We start from the raw sequence: 21456 nt of genomic DNA on the forward strand, positions 1-21456 counted from the left end.
GCCGCCATGTGTGTTAAACCTGTAGAAACCAATAGTATTTCTAAAGTTCCTAAAATTTGATTTTTTTTTTCTTTCAGGAGCTGCAGAGCAAGAGCAAAGTATGTGCCAATGTGTTCTGTGGAGCCGGCAGAGAGTGTGCTGTTAATGAAAAGGGGGAGCCCAGCTGTCTGTGTATAGAGGTGAGTGCTGGCTCTGCAGAGACCAAGTGACATTACTGCCACACCGGAAAGGAGAAGGAATGTAAGAATTAAAAAAAAAAAAACTTCATTGTCATTCTCCCCCTGTCTTTCCAGAGCTGTAAGCCCCACAAGAGGTCAGTGTGTGGCAGCAATGGTAAGACCTACAGGAATCACTGTGAGCTCCACAGGGATGCTTGTCTTACTGGCTTGAAGATCCAGGTGGCCCACGATGGACACTGCCAGGGTAAGAGCAGCAGCGAATGACACCACAACACAAGATGTGACACCAGAGGGTCCAGTAGTAGCTGTTTTGGAGGTTCCACTTGTATCACACAATCTTTGTGTTAAAATGTTCTTTTTCTTCTCAAGTTTATTATCCAACATGAGTTTCTACTGACCCTAAATCATAACACAACCATTTATCATCAGTATTTGACTTGATATTGTAATAAGTAGAGAGTCAAAAGGCCAGTTTCGCACCCCTTTAAGTGGGGTCACCTGGTTTAAGTGATAATACTGTATGTAGCTAATTGAACTGATTCGTGTTATCTCTGAACTAGCCCATGGAACTGATATGTGAGGTGACTGGGTTGATAGTTGTAACCTTATGGAGCCACCCACGTTCCTGGCCTTGAATTATCTATTAATGCATCTAATAGTAGTCTCTTATCTTAAGTGAACTTTCACTTCTCACACTTGGTGATGTCACACTCTTTGTGCTCCCGCTGGGTTGAACATTGATCAGAGCTGTAGCAGAAAAGGCAGTTAGGGAAAATCTTTACAGACCTTTGGCCAAGTACTCAGTGACAGCCAAGTTTATTTCCTTTAATCTGAATCGAGTCAATGCTGTTTAATTCCTTTTTGTTTAAATAATCTTTTTCTCTTTTTTTAATCACCTCTTTAGAGAAGAAAACAGAGCAGGCAGCTGCCAGCCCAGGTGAGTTTGTGTTTGCATATATATATCTATATATATATAGATATATATATATCTATATATATATAGATATATGATTATACTGCATGTTCTAAGGACTTAAGGTGTTTTAGTGAGATAAGAAAAACTCCAAATTGAATTGTTTTTAGTGGCGTACACTTAAACTAAGTCTGATATTGAGATTTGGCGTTTTACTGTATGTCTGTGCAATAACTACATTTTATGGTCTAATGGAAAGGACATAATAAACATGGAAATACTGACGTATGCACAAAAGGACAGGGGTCAAATGTGAATTAGCTTGCAAGATAGATCGATCTGTTATCATTTGGATTATTTATTAAGGCCGTTGAAATGTTTCCGCCCCCTGCAGTGGTATGCTATGCTGCTGACCGCAATGAACTGAGGAGCCGCGTGATCCAGTGGCTGCAGACTGAGGTCGTCCCAGACGGCTGGTTTGTCAAGGGATCCAACTTCTCTGACATCCTGCTCAAATACTTCAAGGTGGGCTTCTTTTCTCTGTTGGCTTGCAAGAAAACAGAATGAACCTTGGTCTCAATTAATGGACACAAATGCTCCCACAGCAGTCTTTTTGCAGAATACCCTAGTTTATTTATCTTCGTGGGCCTCCTACAACCACCCTTATCCTTAAAGCTGCACCAGACTGTGTCTAATTGTTCATGTGACAGATCTTTCAAGCGTGTCAGCTGATGGATATAATTCAGTTTAATGAGGATCTCAGTCCTGCAGAGGAGGACTCCTGCCACTCTGTGAGCTAACATGAATGGCACTAAAGTAGAAGAGCAGATGGTTCTTTGAACAATTTGTTTAAACTGCAGTATTTATTTTTCTGCTCTTTCCCGTTTTAAAAATATTCTGCTCATTTTGAGAGTATGCTTAAGGCTAACTTTATATAGCCTCTCATTAATGTTTTCAGTTTATCTGTCGTCCATGAACACACCACAAGGTCATGTAATGGGCCTTGAGTGAAATGAAAGGTCCATCACCATTTCTGCTGACTACAGCTATTTTAAAGCCTCTGTTTGCACAGCAGACATTTTGACACGTCGTAGCATGAAACTCACATGTGTAATAATCGGCTGTAGAGCTGTCTACCTTTTCTCAAGTATAATGGAACTAGATGGCACTTGAATTGTGGTGCTCAAAGTGGCAAAAAAAAAAACACTTTGAACAGCAATGAATCTTTCCAGAAATAATAACCCGGTTACTCGAGGTATCCACAGCAGAGCTCTTTAATGTAGAAACTATTTTCTTTCTACCAAAATACTACTTTCTACCAACTAATAAGTTAACAAAATAAGTCCATGCTGTAAGTGGAACCGGTACTTGAGATACTCATGTCAAATTTATATCACTTAACATCAGAGCTACAGAAGGTTTTGAGGCTGCAAATTTACTAGCAGAGTAGACGGACCTGTCTATCAAGAACACCAGTGATTATTTTCAGTACACACATGCAGTTGACACAAATTGATTTTTTTGTATCAATCAAAAAGTTTAGTGTGACATTTCTTATTGTTCCTATTCTACCATACATACGTGTATGTAATGTATGTAACTGTGTCTTCCCCGTGTCTGTCCATGTTTCTGCAGTCGTATGACAATGGTGATGCTCAGCTGGACTCCTCAGAGCTTCTCAAATTCATCCAGCAAAATGAGTCGGTTGTGGAGTTGCAGTCCTATGCAGACCAGGAGAGCAACAAGCTGCTCCGGTCAGTGTGTCTCTGGGTGTGCATGCTTAAGTGAATGTGTATTAGTATTATTAATATTTCCATTCTCTTTTGTTTTATCACTATTTCACAAACTGTAGTATTCCATTTGCTTCTGTGGTAATGTTTGCACATACAGATCTCTATCTATGTGCTGCAGTGCTATTTTAAGGCACAGAGTGTAAGTCATTGAACCCAGTCTAGCCAGTGCAAACTTTATTGAATAAACAGCTGTGCTCTGTGGAGAAAGCCCCTCTGAACTAATTATCGTTTCTTCTTTATGCTTACGTTATCTGTAGTGGTCCGTAGTCACTGTATAGAGCAGCTAGTATTCATCTGTGTTTGTATGTATCTTTGTGCTTCCCAGGAGCCTGTGTGTTGATGCCCTTATTGAGCTCTCTGATGAGAACGCCGACTGGAAGCTGAGCTTTGATGAGTTCCTCAATTGCCTGAAGCCTGGCTTCAATCCACCAGAGAAGAGTGAGCTTAAAGAAATAGTTTGACATAATGTAACATAAAGTTACACACCAGTAGATACAGTATATGGATTAATTGAAAGTTTAGTATGACAGTCCTGACACCAAGCAAACTGAGCTTCAGATTTCTAATCTTCTCTGTATATTTTGAGACAGTCAGAGTTTTGTGGTAGTCACTTCAGTCTGCTCAGTCATGTGATGTCAATATATCTAGGATAAAGTTCACAGGAAGCAGGGAGAAAACTAACATTCACTACAGAGCACTGAACTCTAGAGCTTCAGACTCAAGGACACACACACACACACACATATTTTGGCTGGCTTTGTGTATTTCTATTTAGAAATTCCACATTTATCACATATATAGAGCCAGGACATTTTAAGAGAAGGGTTTGGGAAATGTTTTTATTTGTATTTTTTTTTTATCTCTGACACACATGCTTTACGAGTTCTGCTTAGTGTGGGTGTTGGCAAACTTGCTGACTATTCATTTCTAAGCTAAAACTGGCCAAAGGCATGCCACTTTAAAATTAAGTTACTGGATGAATTATGTGGCATTTTGAAATGCTGACAAGTCTTGGCCACAGGAATTGATTACAGTCCAGTGTTGTTTCTATCATAATTCTGCAACAGTCTATTATCTGTGGTCTCGGCTGAATAGTTTGTCATTTGCCTTTCTGCAGAATGTGCCTTGGAGGATGAGACGTATGAGGACGGAGCAGAGACCCAAGTAGAGTGTAACCGCTGTGTTTGTGCATGTGGCAACTGGGTCTGCACTGCTATGACCTGCACTGGTAATTTAAAATAACAAAGATGATCTTTATGCTATCTGTTCTTTTGATCATTTAATCAACTCACACATTAGACAAAATGCCCTGTGAACGTTTTCTTTTACTTTTTATCTTATCTGTTCAGATAAAACGGCAGCTGTGGATGAGTCAACAGATGCTGGAGCAGAGATGACTGAGGAGGAGTGGAACCTCCGTGTGGCTGAGCTCAACAAGCACCAGGTCTGTGTTTGAAATCTGAAAACCCCTGTGAACAATACAAAGATGTAATCAGTCACATCAGTGTCAACATGAATCAGAAACTGAACTGCATCCCAGAATTTCTCTACAGGATAAATCACCTTAGTCACAACTTTTAAAGTGTATTTCAAAGCTCGTTCACTACCCATTGCTCATAGGATTCCACTTGTAAGGTCCATGAAATATCACTGACACGAGCAATAACCCAAGCGTCTGCTTTTAGATTCCTTCAGGATATAACCTTGATTACTTGCAATGTGTTTCTGGACAAAGAGCGTTTGAAATCAAACTGCTCAGCCAGCAGAAAACAATTCACAGAAGAATTGGTAGGTGTACATTTTTATGTGACTGTGTACCAACCTAACACGGCTCAGTGAGACAGGGTAACAGCAGCTTTATGACTCCTGGCTTGGAAAGATACATCATAAATCAAAAGCTGTGAAATAAAGAAATGTTTTCGAAATTAGATCGATAAAACAAGGACTGGATATGAAATAGAGGGCAGATGGCAGAAAAAAGAGACAAATGATTACCAACATTTTCCTTTTTATTAGATAGTAGAAGAGTAGGAATGTCCTCAAGATTTGTGTTGATGACTCTGAAACATGAAGTTATATATATTCCTACGAGAGAATACCCAGTACTGCTTAAATTAATAAAGCCTGCGTTATCTAGCAGTCTTAAAGCGGCGCCAATTTCACACATTAAAGTTTATTTTTTGTTTACAGGTCTTGGAAAAGTACTACTGTATTTGTATCAAATCTTTTGTGGCTCCAAAGGGATAAAAAAATGCCTCAAATGATGTCACCTGAGTCAGCATTGGTTGGTGCTGAAGACTACATCTTGAAAATTAAAAAATGAATCTGGGAGTTTACTCAGCTCTGCTTGTGGCTAGCGGCTCGGTGCTACATTAGCAGCTACTAGCAAAACTGTGAGCGGACAATATCTCCATTCTGCGGTCCATCGTGAGTCCAACATGGTTATAAGAGTGCAATGCTCAGTCTGTTAAGCACTCCTTTAATTGCATAGCCTGTTATGAGGTAGAACAATGATAGAAACACTTGGCTACACAAGTGCCTAACAATGGGCTTGGTTTTACTGTCAGTTCACTTAGAGCATAATGTAACGCTTGTATTTGTGTGTATGAGGTTCCCAAGGTAGAACTCGGGTTCTGGCTTGAGGCCATGGCTGAGTCAGCAAGGTCATGTACTCTGTACTCCAGAAGGGCAGCTTATAATGCCACTGTAAACAAATGCGGCTCTGTGGGTACAAGTTTTGTGTGACCAGCTGTGCGCTAAATTCAGTCATGAAGTCCCTGCTTCAAAATCAAATGTTGCTTTTAATGGATAAAGCACCAAAGTTGTAGGTATACTTTTAAAAATGTTTCTTATACAAATATGTACTCACATCTTTATTTATTACTTATCTGTAATGATACACTCGATTCCATATTTCTGCCAACTTTTCTCTCTTTTCTTTCTTACAGGAAACAGTTGAGAAGATGAAGAGCAGCACAAAAGAGGTCTAAATAAGGACACAATGACGAAGAGGATGTACGTCATCACCCTTCGTCCATACTTGATTTACCTTGCGGCCATGTGTTGTTATTAAACTGACTTTTTCATGTTCCTCTGCTATGTTAATTATTATACATTTTTTACAGTGTTTAAGTGTTTGTGTTGATGTTTGTTAGATTCAGGGGCAATCAAGGAGTATTATAGGATTCCCTCGTGTTCAGTACTGTCATATTTGATTGTATTACTGCGCCCCTACACTACTATTTTTTACTACAATCCTTATATTTTTACAGTTATTATGGGGAAAAAACTGTCAAGTCGTCACAGTTTTGGAATATGGAAGTCATTGTTTGAGAAGGTAGTTAGGTTAGGAGCGTAGAGGATCCAGCTGTTGAAAGGAGGGCGCTGACCACATGACACCTGGTGCAGCGTGTTTCTCCGCACCCTTTTTACGGTCGGCATGTTGAGATAGAAGCTGGGATAAGAGGGTAAAGTTACTAGTGATTTTGTTGCCATTTAGAACTGCCACAGTGGGCCACTACTTGACCAATGCACTTCTCTTTATTTCTCTCTAGCTTTCTTTTAGTTTATCACAAGCCTGAAACTTGTTTGTATCTTACTGCTAAAGTAATAATTTTGCTGCAAAAAAGTTTGCTTCTATGTACGTTATAGATTTGAGTTGGAACTCAATCTTGGCCCCATGATATGCTCAGGCAGAGTCTCTCTGGTGCTTTTCAGTAAAACATTTCTCTGTCAGTGTCTTACATTTCAGAGAGGAAGACATAGTGATCCATCTTTCAGTGTGGAGCAGCACAACCGCACCCAGATGAGACCTGATCTGAATATAGCGTGGTGAATACTGAAACCAAAGTCTTGATGTTTGAATGATGTACAAAATTCTCCAGGTAAAACATTACTCTGGACCCAGCAACAACACTATACCTGTGCTTTCAAAATCACTCTAACAGAAGGACTAGCCTCACTGTCAGCTAAAGTAGCTTAGACGCATCAATAACTGGGTGCACATAAATTGTGTGTGTGATTGTGTGTGTGTTCGTGTGTGTGCTAAAAGTGTGATGCTGAGAGTAGTTTTGTTTGTTAAATGTGTTTATTTGTTAAAATCCTCCCTAAATTGGGAGGTTTGACAATAAAAATCAGTGCCTTAGACCTGCAACAGTATAGGTCTCTACCTTTGCCTGCTAGTATGATATGGCATAGCAAGGATGAGTGTGCTTTGCTAGAGTTTAGCAGTAAACTAGTGCTTTGTGACTCTATCCCTGATACATGTCTGTGTGAAAGTTGCATTACTAGGTTAAAGCTAAATCTTTATATTCCACTACAAGTACAGAGACTGTAAGACATATGTATGTATGCCAATAAAGCCCATACACCACAACACAGCTGTGTCACTTTGTATGTGTGTGTGCTTTTATCTGCCAAAAAGTTCAAATGTTGTGAATAAAAGAAGTTTTCAGTGGAGAATAATAAATAACTATCTGACTTAGAAAGCAGTCTGAAATAGGAAGTGTTACATAAAGCAACACAAAGTGCAGGGGACCTACTTTACTGTTGGCTGCCAGTGTAGTTTAAAATCCAATATTGAACTTTTGTCATTACACATCAGGCAATACACGGTGAAGTGGAGCACACTGAGTATATCGCTGTTTTCACTTATATTCCTTTATTTTTCTTGACTGATGTTTACTCTCTTTTGTGTTATTTCTAAATGTTGTTGTCTCGTATGTGTACTATCCTCCCTGATGTATTTTTGTTTTTCACTTTTAAGCATTCTGAATATTTGTTTGGAAAAGGGCAAAATAGATATTTATTTACTTATTTATTCTATAAAAGGGGTTATGTAAGTATGTAGAAGTATAATGTATTTTCTGGCTTATAATGTGAGCATGTAATGTCATTTTCATATACTTTATGGTCGTTTTAACAGTCAAAATGAATCTTATCTTACGAGTATATGTCATATTTGGTTTCTAAAATCTTACTCTACGCATTAACAAGTAACTACAACAGTCCCTCAAAACTACATAGTGAAGTAAATCTCAAATCCCACCTCTAAAATATTCCCTTTATAAAGTAAGATGAGCAGAATAGACCTGTGACAGTCTGATGGATAGATCTGAATGCAGTGGGATGGACTCAATTATCCTGTACCTATTTCTCATTCTATGCACATCTAAGTCAGCAGAGTATTGCATAATGTAATAGAAGAGGGGTGTTGCATAATGACATACCGAACTGGACATTAGGCAGGATGGTTCATCGGCCACTGATCACCTGTTGTTACAAGATTTAAAAACGTAATCGCCGCAATTACACACAGTCAGGTCTTGTGCAGCTATAAAAAAAAAATGTTAATAAACTACAATAAAGCTGTTACAAATGCCTTAATGAATACGTTTGCAGTGTGACCGATTGGGGGGATAACCAATCAACAGTTGCGTGGGCGGGGTTTGTCCCAAGGATTAGCCAATCTCTGAACACGGAAGAAAATATTCCCCTCAAAGAACGGCTGCATTGTAGGACGAGGCACTGCATTCAGCGTGGTGACATGTAGCTTCAGTACTAAACTACTAGTGACCTAGATTTTCACTAGAGATGTGGTTAAATGTTTCGGGCGGGGGTGCAGCAATATTTCTCTTTTTCATGGCAAAAACAGACAAGTCCTGGAGCTAACTCGCGATTTACGGGGGCGTTCACAGCCTACGGCAAAACTTCTGCAGGGACTTTGTACAGAGTTTAAATTCGGGCTAAAATTACCAAAATGGAGATCCACGAAGGGGCAGCGGCGGCGGGCGACAGCGTGCTTGACTTCTCCCGTTTGAGTCTGAACACTTTTAGCACTGACAGTATCAGCGACGAGAGGAAAAGGGACACCAAACAACTCTACCTGAACTACAACCGGTTAGCCTCGCTGCCTTCGTCTGTCAGCCTTTTCTGCAACCTCGAGTTTCTGGACATCAGCAACAACGGACTGTCGGCCATCTGTGAGGGCATTACGCGACTGACCAGGCTGAAAACCCTCATAGCCAAGAACAACCGCCTGGACGAGTTCTCGCTGCCCAAAGAGTTCGGCTCTCTGCAGCTGGAGGTGTTGAACTTTAGCGGGAACAGATTTGAGGAGATCCCACTTCAGTGTATGAAACTGCTGCGTCTGCAGTCGCTTTCTCTCGGCGGAAACAGACTGAAAAGTATACCTGCGGAGATAGAACATTTAACCAGGTGAGTTAGGTCATAGAGGTTCATAGCTGACTCAAACAGTAATGGCTGGCTTACTTAGCACCGTTGTTAGAAGTCCGTTTAAGTAACAAGGCCAGGTATCCAGCAAGGGGGGGGGGGCACTTTTAATTAAATAGTTAATTAAATAGTTGACGTTAACTGCCTCTCTTTGTAGCTAATGCTAGTTGGCCGTTTAATCGGCTGTGAGCCAAAAGCAAGTTAGCGCAAATACATTCTAATAAATGTACGAAGACAGCAACTAAATATCAATTCCCAGTGTGTTATTTTGTAGTATGAGCACACCTCGCAGTACGTTATCGCGTTTATACCAGTGATAGTTACCGTTATCCAGGCTGCGGTCGGTGGTTAGTTTCAGTTAACTGACGCATTTAACCCAAGAGCTGTTGCTATGGTTACCTTCTATTTTATAGTACCTGCTCTCGGATCTCCAGCTGACAGTTGCTAACAGTTACCACCATCCAGTCCGAAAGTGTGATCAAATTAGAGCTGAAATGATTGAGTGAGTCAGCTGACAGTGAATAGAAAACATTATTGATCAAATAATTGAGAACAATAGTCAGCAGATGCATCGACAGCAAAAATAAGCATTACTTGCAGCTTATATTAAATACAATGTAGTAGAAGTGGTATGAAGCAAGTGACATATTCTGAGCATACACAGTCTTGTGTTGTCTCTCCAACCCTGTCAGCCTGTTGCCAAACATGAGTCTCTACTTTCTGTCTATTTAAAATGTTGGGTTCCTCCCTGGTTTGTATTTCCCAGAGTCAGCTTTTATTGTTGTAGTTATTATCTCTATGGCGTATCTGTTGCATATGAAAAGCTTTTATCAGTTATAACATGCAGTACCATAAAACCACTTGAATCACACTTCACCTGCTGTTTCACATGAGGAGCCGACCCACCGTTTTTTAATCTGACAACAATATTTGTAAATAGGGCAGCGTGATATGCTAAAAACATCATTGCATCATTTATTCTGACGGATATTGCGATAGTGAGGGATAACTGTTTTTGCAACACAAATGTTTTATCATGAGTCATGGTGATGTGACATTTTTGGAGGTATGTAGGAAACAGGATTTGTAGGCCAGGGCATCTCTTTAGAACTGCAGTACTTGTTTTGTTACACATTTGACCTTTATCGAGAAATTGCAGCTTCTGTGATTTGGATATCGTACTTGGCCATATTGCGATTTATTATAATAATGTGATTTAATTGTGCAGCCCTGATTGTAAAACCGTCTACAGTACCCATTACACAGTCACACCCAGGCAAACTGAAGCATTTTTGAAAATAACATTTAAATGTGGTCAGTTGTTCATGTTGTTGTCCCCTTTTTTTTAATGGGTTCAGTGGTATTTACTACATTACTACCACATTTACAGCTGCGATTCATTTCCAGTCAGTTTGTCCTGTACACATCATGATTCGTAGTGTGTGTGCAGGATAATTGTTCCTGAGCTGTTCCAGCAACTATTTTGACCTGGTATTGGCAGTTTCACATAGATGGAGCGCTTTGTCATCGACTCTGTCAAAAACCTAAATAGTAGTGAAATGTAGAACATTTTCAAACTCATCAGCACATTCAAAACGACAAGCAATGGTGTGCATTTAGCAGCGGCAGGCAGTTTGGAACATTTGGAAGGTGTGTGTTTGCTGTAGCGTGAGAAAAAAAATCTTATCATTTAGTTTAACAGTAGCAGGTCACAGTGACACACTACCAGGCCAAAGATCAAACGTCCAAGGCTTCGATGTCTCCAAGCCTCCTTACTTTATCACATGCAAACAAATGTGAGTCACTACATTTGTAACATTCACTAATGATTAAAGTGAGTAAGTGGCGGAGGATGAAAAGGACAATTTAACTTGTAATCATGTGTAGCCAGCCAATATTCATTTGAGGTTATCTTGATTTTCTACATAGGCTTCATTTTTGCTACCTGGAACAAACATCTCTACAAATCAATAAACATTAAGTTTAAAGATAGATATAAAGCACAAAAGCACTGTATTATAGGAGCAACTAACAACAATTACACTTTCAAGTGTATATGTATGGAGGTGAGTTTTCTCACAATTAAAGTTACATTGAATTTTTCATAAAAGGATTCATTGGTGCTTGTTATTATTATTATTTTTTCTATTGTTTTATTTCCTTGTATTTTAATTAAAATACACAAGAAGCCTTAAGCCAAAAAGATGGTATTTGTCTGATGTATTTGCAAGCACCTTCATTAAGTGGAATACTGCACATTAAAAGGCTAATCTCCAAGCTCTATTTTTTAAGTGCAGCCTGTGTCACATTGGCATTTTGACACGTTTCAGTCAGAAAATCCCATTAAGCTACTTCATTTTCAGGATCCTGCTGTTGTGCACGTGGACTCACTGTCACACCTGAAGACCCGTCATTAATGTCATTAGTAACGCCTGTGCTTTTCCTACTTTTCCATTCTGTCGAGTTAAAAACACCTGCTGTGAAAAAAGTGTCATTCTGATACCTGGATTGTTTTCACTTTGGCATTCAGTTCAGTGTCAGAAAGCAAGTAAGTAAACTTTAAAAGCAGGGGTCTCGAGCGTGGTGCCCAAGGGGAGCTCGTCGCCTGTGAGGTGTCCACAGAGCAGGTTCCATTGTGTCAAAACATTTAAATGCATGACATGCTAATACTAATATGTTTTTATTAACTTAAATACATATTGAGACTAACCTTAGTTTTATGTTTCATGTTCTAGGGCTGCGTATCGGCAAGAATCTGTCGATACAGAATATACTGTGATTTCTTTTCAGTGGGATCTGCATTTATATTTATCACAGTCTCTCTAACATCCAACATTAAATCCCTTAGTTTACATTACAACACTGTTATCAAGCAGATGGGGGTTTAAACACCAAAATCAACAAAATTGCCCTTTCTTTGGTGTTCACTCTCTGTGTCCCAGAGGTGGACTGGTTTACCTTGATGAGTAATTTGACTCTCAGTTCATATCACTGGATTTACCACAACTGGAGAAAAAAAATAACAAATTCCAAATCAAATTGGTTCAAATCTCTATCAATATTACTAAAGGTGAAAAGACACACCACCATGTTAGTCTGTTAAACGTTCAATTTAACATGGATGTTAGTGAAGTATAGAGTAGCACTGCTGACAATTTTCTCCCTTTAGGTAACCTTCACTCTCTTCAGAGACTGGACACCTCAGCACTAACGCATACAGTCTAACCATGGGTGAATACTCTAACTGGATAAGATAAGATAAGATATTCCTTTAATAGTCCCACAATGGGGAAATTCCAAACATCCAGTAACATGATATAATACGTCCCATTTTTAAAATGTTCCTACTTTCAAACTTAAATTGTGAGCTTTGTGCAGTATATTGTCCCCGATGCACACTGTGACTAACCATTCTCAATATCTGGTGTCTGATTTGTGTCTCTGTCAGTGAGAGCAGTGAGCAGACCCTGAATGTCTCAGTTCCCTTCACAGAGGGGGCTTGCTCAGTGCTCAGCCACCAAGGACAGTATAATGGCTTCCTGTCTCGCAGTCGCTGTGTCATCAGTTCCAGCAGGCAGATGGCCTGACAGCTTACTTTCGCTGACCAGCCATCCATTGCTCTCTCCCCGTTTCTCTGTTTCACTCCCGATTACCCCCCTGTGTACTGCATACGGCCATTAACCTACCAGGGTCCTTTGTTATCTTAATACAACAAACCCATCAATTTACTTGTCTGCTAAACTTTACTCAAAGTTGTAGTTTTCTGGTCATCACAGTAATCAAGGTTATCTTTGTTAAACTAATACCAATATCCATTATTCTATGTATAATCTTTGCATACAGACACTTTCCCTGCGAGTGGATGTGTGTACTATACATATATGTCCTGATGATCTGATTATTTTAGACTTCTTGTTTTATCTCTTTACCTCCGTCTTTTATCTTTTGGGTGATTGTAAGCATGGCCTCACAAACACATTTTGACACACAGAAACACAATCACATGCACGCAAACTCTATGGCAGCCATGTGTCTTTAGCTCCCCCTTGTGGTGTGTATTAGGTTTACTCCCTCTGCTTTGTTGGCTAGAGAAATTCCCTCTTATAGAGTCTTTACCTTTCATGTACAAACATGGCTACCTTGACTTTGACCCTAACCCTAACCTTTAAAAACCGCACTTTGATAGATTGGGACCACAGCTATTCGTACTGAACAATATAAGATTCAATACTTGAGTTTACCGTAGCAAATTAAAAATGCACTCTTTTCTGCCCTTTTTTTTTTTCTTTTAGTCTGGAGCTGTTGTATCTGGGCGGGAACCTCATCTCAGCCATTCCTCCAGAAGTGGCTAACCTGCCTTACCTCAGCTACCTGGTCCTATGTGACAACCGCATCCAAAGTGTCCCCCCACAGCTCACCAGGTAACCGCACATACCTACGCCACCAGTATCTTAACCAGCGTAGCCTTCAGTAAAACCACACCGTTACAGATGACAGCACACCGCAGCACAGCAAGATGTCTATGTGCAATTGCTCTGCGTGGATCAGATAGCTGCACATTCCTGTAGGCGTGTTTTGTAGGTGACAGCATTTTTAAAGTGCCTCTCTATCTCACTCCAGGCTCCACTCACTGAGATCTTTAAGTCTCCACAACAACTTGCTCACTTACCTACCGAGGGAGATCCTCAGCCTGGTACACCTGCAAGAGCTCAGTCTCCGTGGCAACCCACTGGTGGTGCGCTTTGTCAAGGAGATGACCTACGACCCCCCATCACTGCTAGAGCTGGCAGGTCGTACTGTTAAGAGCCGAAATATTCCCTACTACCCCTGCGACCTGCCCTCAAACCTGCTGCGGTACCTAGACCTGGCCAGCAAGTGCCCCAACCCCAAGTGTGCTGGTAAGCATTAAACTTTTGGACTCACAAAATTACAAGATTACAAAAGAATCCATCTTGCCAGGCTTCAATCTGTGCGTTCGTGTTCAGTACAGTTCATTGAAAGTAGAGCAGAGACTTTGGTAAGAGTTTGGCTATGTTGGTTCGTTGATCTGACTGGATGAAGTTCACCCGTGACGGATGATGATAAACAGATGGTTCATCCAATCACTGCAGAGTATTTTAGCAGTTTAGCAGGTTAATGAGCAACCCCAGGTGTCATCAAGCAGACCAGAGCCTCGCAACCTCAACTCTACCAAAAGACAGACTTTAAAGAGTCACAAGAGCGAAGCTGAAGCACATCATTCACACTAGTAGTAAAGAAGAACAAACACACAGAGGAACAAACAAAGACAACATGCAAAAAAGGAGAGAGAGAGAAGAGGAGAGGCCAAACCCCCTGGAGAACGAAGATCCAAATCCAAACATCTTCAATGAACATGAATATAAACTGCATGCAACTGTGACTCCTTAATCCTGTGTACACGTCTGTAAATGCATACATGCATATTAATGGCTGGAGTATCTGCTCTAATAACTCAAACGGGACTCTCAATTGGCTCTTTTAACACGTGACGTTCACTGCGCTTCTGCTGTGGCAGAGTTCTGCAAATGCGTGCGGCGATTTGTCTGTGTGCCTCAGTAGCCCCGCCCACTTTTGTCTGACAAAAGCCCTGAGGTCGTAAGTGACTTTCATTAGTTTGGAAAATGAGCACAGACCAGGGTCATACAGCCTCAGAGACGGATGGAGGCAGTTTGACGACAGGGAATACAGCACCATGGCGATTTACAGCGGCTCTGGGGATGACGCCGGGTTCAGGCAGGGGGACAGAAGAGTTGCAGGGAGGAGTCAAACGGAGGTTATCCGTCCACCAGTAAACAAATCGCAGAGAGCAGCAGGAGGACATCAGAGGGAAAACCAGAAAGAGAGAATAAAGTTTAAAGTTGTGTTTTTTTACAGTAATCGGTGAGGCCCGGCCGGAATTTAAAGTCTCTCCACGCACACACAAAATTCACCACACTTATTTGCAGATCTGATTACACACATAAGGATTGAGATACAGTTACACAACTCTCCGCACACATTTGTAAATAGTTTTGCTCTAATTATGGCCCCATACCCAATCTCTAAGTCGAGAACCACCGTGATAATATCCTGTGTTTGTGTTTTCCCTTTATGGCCTGGTTGTACAGTCTTGCTTACACCTGAGTTCTGACAGTGGTTTATGTATGAAAACTGTTGTACTGTCACTGACCTGCAACTTGAATCTGACTTTGTTTTCCCCGTCACTCTTGCCTTTTTCCAGGCGTCTACTTTGATTCATGTGTGCGCCACATCAAATTTGTGGACTTCTGTGGAAAGTACCGGCTGCCCCTCATGCACTACCTGTGCTCCCCAGAGTGCACCTCTCCCTGCAGCTCCAACCCGCAGAGCGACGCAGAGTCAGAGGACGAGAGCAGCGTGCCCGCTGACCGCCTGCAGAGGGTGCTTCTGGGATAGTAGTCACTGTGTTCAACAATGAACTTGGCTGTCAGACTTATACAGACTACTACAGATACTAAAAGACATACACTCACACACACACACACACACACAAACAGTAATACTGTTTTACAGACAGTGGCTGTATGTAACACACAAAATGTGAGGCCACGGTTCTTCCTACTGCTGCCCTGAAAACATGTTTTTGGCACGGAATCCGTTCCCTCTCTCACAATCTCACCCCATCAAAGTGCTGGTCTCATGGTCGAGCATAGGAGGGCAGTAAAGCTCAGTGAAGACTGAATGAGCCGCAGGATTCTTTTCCTGTTCAGGGCAGCGTATTGTATCTTTCATACGACACTTGGTGGGTTTTAGTAGCTATAGCACATCATACTGCATATACTGGAGGTTTGGGTATGAACAGTGTCCCAACTGCAGGTGATACAGGAGCCAGCTTTCATTTAAACGTCTTACCAAGTGAGAATCAAAGTTGCTATGCAAACTGGGGCAAGGTTTTGGGATTTTCTAATTATTTCTGCAGAAACTATGACAGCTAAATTGATTGAGTACAGTGTGTGAGATGGCCTTATTTACACTGCGTGTGGTCCTGCTGGGCAAACTCTTGTGCAATAAAGCTGTCCCACACAATATTGAAAGATCAAGGTTTAATTATTTTTGCCTATTGCACACCTGCCCTGAAAAGTTTTGCCATGATAACATAGTTGTTTTAAATTAACCCAGAATATGGGTTATGTGAGTCTGTGGAAGTGAGCTTGTCCAGGCTTATTCACAGGAAGTGGATGTGGGGTGGACCAGGGGAAACCATTCACAGTGCTAGCACAGGAACAATACCTATTCAGCGAAACACAGTGGCAACCTTCTTGTTATGTGGAGAGTTGTCGGTTTTCTCTGAGCTAAAGAATATAGATCTGTGGAAATGGTGTCCATAGCCAGAGAATTATATATATATATATATAAATATATATATATATATTTTTCCAATTTGAGACAGAAGCTCCTTCATTTCTAACAGGAAATTAGTGTTTCTGTTCCTGGTTACATCTCTGCTTCATCTATCTGCTTGTTTGGAAAGCAAGGAGATCGTAAAGCCTCCCAGACAGTTTGTGTCTGTTAGTGAGAAGGAAAAACTCCCGCAGGGTTCACATCAGACGCTAGTGTTCAGAAAACAGAAGAACGCTCTTCTATGTTACAATAACACCTATACTAGAGCATTTAGGTAGTTTACTAATGGTGACTTCTAACACGGTGACATCGAAGCACGAAGAAATGTGATATATGCACCCAGAAATGTGACAAGATTAACATTATGAATAATAAAGTCCTTTATTGAGTGATTTTGTACTTATCTGCTTACAGTAAACAGAAAGAGAAAAGGTAACCTTTTTATAACAAAATCAACTGTTATAGAAATCCCTTTTTTGTTAAACAGACTACATATTTAAATAACCTGCAGAATAGATAGCACTTAAAAAAGAAAATATATTGAGGTATATTAATTGTATGTACTTGTACCCCATTCAGATAATGTAAGTAGACTGTACAGTATATAATAACTAATAAAGACTGACTGTTAAAATGTGTTTGTATTGGGACTTTTTGTGATTTGTGTGAGTTTGAGTGTTGATTTGGGGAATGTAGAAAACATTTTCATTTGACTGTTTACCATTTTAAAGTTTCCATTGTATTAGTTTTTTAGTGCCGTTGCTAAAAGACAAGGTATTTGTTCATAGAATGTGGTTTTTTTTTGTGTACAAAAGATGCACAACTACTGGAGAGTTTGAAGAGTTTTTGTGTGCGTGTTTACATGAACCAGTCCGACCATTTTGTAGTTTGAATGTGTCCAGGTTTCATTTGCATATGAAGGTGAGTTCATTATCGAGGCTGAATACTGAGAGACCTTTTCTGTAACCCCCAGTACGAAGGGATGCCAGGGCGAGTGCATTCTGCTTCGCACAATCTGCTAATCCCTCAACGTCACCTGCCAAGAGCCACTGGCTACTTTGTTTCCTCTCCTCTCGTCTCTTTTCACGCTTTCTGTTCCTATCTCAGCGTCTCATTCAATTTCTTTTCACCTCACTGTTTCCTTTCAGCCTGGCTGGAAAGAATGATGCTTTGAGTTTCACATATTTTGTTTGTTTTGAATGGTCTTTGACCAGGTCACAGCTGGGTTCCAGTGTTTTTTCTGTTTTCTCTTTCGCTATAATTTAAACACGTGTATGTAGGAACTGTCTACCAACAGCAGGCACCTAGGAAACTCTCTAACACATTGTGTGGAGTTATATTACATCTGTCTTACGTGCACATGTGCTCACACACTGCATGCTTTGTGACACAGGAGGATGCTGTCAGAAATGCAACCTGAGATGCGACTCTGATGCAACCATGATGAACTGGAAGCAATGAGTTGTGACTGGCAGATGAGGAGGGTAGATGTGTTCAGTTGAGTTTCGCTCAAGGTCATAGAACATAAAATGAGTCTTGAATTTGGGTCTTGAAAACCAGGATTCAAGTGGGATTGGTCACAAAGAAGAGAGATGCTGTTTTAGCTGCCTGCAATTCTGCAAGGTAAATGTGCTTCTGTGTGGTCTTATTTCTCATAAGCCTTGTTTTCATCTCTATCATTTTTAAGGATTACATCCATGTAAATCATTTTTTTGGTTGTGGAATTTAATGGGGGCCACCAGTCTCTTGACCCTTCACAGTGGCACCGTGAACAATGCATACAGTATTGCCGGTAATCAGCAGATCAAAGAGCAAAGTGCTTTGACATGCAGGATCTTTGATACTCTAAGCCTCTTATTGCCCTCAGTCAGAGGCATGCCAGGTTATATCAGCTCGGTTATAGCCAGTGCCAGAAGTCACACATGACAAGTTTCAAATTCATACACAGTTGAGCCTTTACACACGACAGACACACACTGCAGACACCCTTGCAATAATCAAAGTTACACTGCTAATCCTACGAGGAGAAAGTCTGGTTGGAGGTGGAGGTGGTTACAGGGGAAAAAAAAGATGTGGTGGGCGTTTAATCATCCACTGCAGTGTAACAGTGTTTGATTGCTATCATGAATAACTTCTTGACCCCACATCATTCCTTTATTATTTATTATTATTATTATTATTATCTCCACAGACTGTACCAGCTGACATTGTGATAACATCACAATGTCGAAAAATAATTTGTGTGTCGGCTCCATTAATTCGGATCTGCTCCAAAATTTAACGTGTTCTTACTTGGCCAGTGCTACACCTTTCCATCAAGTTTCATGCATATCAGGTTTTTCTGTAATCCTGGCAGACAAACAGACAAACCCACAAATGGCACTGAAAACATAACATCCTTGGCGCAGGTAATAATTGTCACGTGGACAACTGCAAGTAAATGCTAATGTTTCTGTGTATCGGTTGGATTGTTAACAACCACGTTCATGTTGATGTTAATGCTGTGCCTCCAAGTGGCCAAAAACTCAACTAACACAGGTTATCAGTTCTGGTATAACTGCACATGAGTTTATATCTACACCATCAGCTTTTAAACTAGTTTCAACTCATTCCCAGGCCCACCTATCACAGCAGGTATTGTATCATCAGTTGCTTTGCGGCTTTTTCAACACTTTCAACACAATTTTTGAAAATAGAGTGAGAAGACCCTACACTGATCATGATCACTGCTTTTGGTAGAAACATCATGACAAGAGCCTGCTGGGCAGCTTTGATCCAGCACTGCTAATCCTGGTCCATAGCAACGCTGCAGGAGAAGCCGCTGCGTTCCAGAGAGGGATTTGTCTCTGGGTATGTTTGTGGGCAAACCTGGGCATGTCACAGGGGAGCGTCCAGGCTCGGGCAAGGACAGGAGTGGGTGATGCTTCACACACACAGAACAATGCATTTCCACCCACACAGTCTTAAACGCTTCAGAATGGTGGGACTCGCTGGCAATGTGGTCAGGTGTTGAATCACAGCTGCAGATGCTTCCATGTCAGGAAATGGTGGTGCTGCCTGTCAGGAGTGGTTCAACAGGAAATAGTGTGTCACATGGCTTAAAAGCTTTGCTTGTTATTTATTTTGGTTGGTGGACTTCCAGCTGATACAATATGGTAGCCCAGAAAGAGATAGCGACTGTTAGTGACACCTGCATTTGGTAATTATAACATCTTAATGTTAGAGTTGATCCCTGGTAACCTCAGTAGAACGACATGTGTCCCGTTTCTTCCAGTTCACCCTCCCTGCCAGCTTCTGTTCTTTGACTCATGCTTTTTCAGTGTGCCCAGATGAAATATTCAGGCTCCTGGTAATCTGAGCACCGGTGCAGTCCACCTGCTGCTGGTGCAGTCTATCTTGAACCTGATCTTGAGGGAAACTTGAGAGTGATTGCCACGCTTTGGGTGTAACAGAGCTGGCAGCAGTGTTTCAACACACAAGTGAAAATGTTGAGTTTACAAGCTACTGTCTCATTTTCTTCTAGAGTTTGCTATTTCTGTGCCACATGGTTTTTAATCTTTGATATGATGGCTGGTTTTTGAACACATAATATGATTGTAGAAGCCACATTAACAGAGGATCCCACCAGTTACAGAACCGGCGTTCATTAACTGAAGAGCCTGTTGTCAGTCTTCTAATGTACACTTAAATGTCCTTTTTTAAGATGGCTGGTGGTGAACTGTTGTCAGTAAGTCCTTCTCTCTGGACCTAGCCTGCAATCATGCAGAAGTCTCCATTCAGTACAGTGTGTCTGATACAGAATAACAATTTAAGTGACCTGAGTGAGTGTATATTTGATTGATCTTCCTAATGTTTCTAGCCTTTTCTCATCTTAAGCCTAAAGCCCTTTCTCATCTTCATATAGTAAAATCCTACATAAAGATACTTTAGTAGCTTTAGTTTTGAATAAACTTTTTATATTCTACTGTACTTTCTAACTCGATGTTAAACAGAATTAAACTGGGTTGTGTTTTAGGCCATTGATAAATCGTCTTTTATGGAACGGGCATACAGTATGTCCTGCAGTGATAAGAAGAGCACCACCGTGCTGGCTTTTATTACAAAAAAGAGCTTTATATTGTTAAACTTATGGTTGACTATAATGTGAGCTCCCTGTTTTTGAAAATACAATTTATCACTGTGTTTCAGTGCCTAAAGAAGTTTGCGTTTCAGCCCAGAGAGAAACGCCAATTTTCTCAAAAACAAACATTTAAAAAGAAGAACAGTTTCCAGTCTGATCTGAAGTGCATCCAGGAGAATAAAATCAATTTGTGAATGTGTGTGTGTGTGTGAGTAAGTGAACGGGGGTGTGACGACTGGATGAATGAATATGTACATTTTCTCCTCTTCTGTAATAATCTCTTGTGCCTCTGCTCCTCACTTACAGCTGTCAGTGGTGGTGACACTCCCTCATCAGGAATGACCCTGTGTGTAGGCTCACACTATAAATCTCTGTGACATCTTAATAACACCTTTATGCCTCTTATGGCTGCCGGAACAAATGCAGAAATATTTCTGCTGCCTCACTGCATTCAGACAGAAGATCTTTTATTTTTTTGTTGGTATTTTGATATGATTTACCAGCCAGCAGTCTCTCTGCCATCCCTGGTGGAGGCTTGCTTTTGAAAAACAAAATGGACATGTGTGTTTCTCTTTCCATTAAAACAAGTGCTGTTATTCAGTGTAGCCTATTTATTTGCACTGTGTGGACGCAGAGTGTGCCGCCCTGTCCCATATGCCACCCAGTCCCCTGGGGCTGCTGCAACATGTTGCACACACTGTCACAACCCTCCTGCACCACATGGGTCACATCACACTCTGAAACCCATTTGGTGGGCAGTTGGAGCTGGAAAGCTTACAAAAGAAAGAGAGAGAGAGAGAGAGAGAGAGAGGGAGGGAGAGGAGAGAGAGGGAGGGAGAG

The 21456-nt window shown here is 40.9% G+C and overlaps 2 protein-coding genes across 2 annotated transcripts in view; both read left to right on the forward strand.

Annotated features, from left to right (window-relative positions):
- Positions 1 to 7262, forward strand: part of LOC118339016 (follistatin-related protein 1-like) — a gene marked incomplete at its 5' end in the record, with an annotated part of 15722 nt that extends 8460 nt beyond the window's left edge. The window contains 9 exon segments of the mRNA XM_035676522.1: positions 78 to 179; positions 294 to 423; positions 1084 to 1116; positions 1487 to 1617; positions 2728 to 2846; positions 3211 to 3323; positions 4003 to 4113; positions 4235 to 4329; positions 5834 to 7262. Coding sequence (XP_035532415.1) covers positions 78 to 179; positions 294 to 423; positions 1084 to 1116; positions 1487 to 1617; positions 2728 to 2846; positions 3211 to 3323; positions 4003 to 4113; positions 4235 to 4329; positions 5834 to 5875 — 876 coding nt within the window. The 3' untranslated portion in view covers positions 5876 to 7262.
- A 1114-nt stretch (positions 7263 to 8376) lies between these two features.
- On the forward strand, positions 8377 to 17134 carry LOC118338940 (leucine-rich repeat-containing protein 58-like). Its single transcript, XM_035676409.1, has 4 exons — positions 8377 to 9101; positions 13409 to 13537; positions 13737 to 14014; positions 15358 to 17134. Exons 1-4 carry the CDS (start codon positions 8644 to 8646, stop codon positions 15549 to 15551), a joined length of 1059 nt encoding a protein of 352 aa, XP_035532302.1. The 5' UTR covers positions 8377 to 8643; the 3' UTR covers positions 15552 to 17134.
- The last annotated feature ends 4322 nt before the right edge of the window (positions 17135 to 21456 follow it).

The sequence above is a fragment of the Morone saxatilis genome, unplaced genomic scaffold, assembly GCF_004916995.1.
Source record: "Morone saxatilis isolate NCDOM2014 unplaced genomic scaffold, NCSU_SB_2.0 Contig5, whole genome shotgun sequence".
In the NCBI taxonomy this organism is placed as follows: domain Eukaryota; kingdom Metazoa; phylum Chordata; class Actinopteri; family Moronidae; genus Morone; species Morone saxatilis.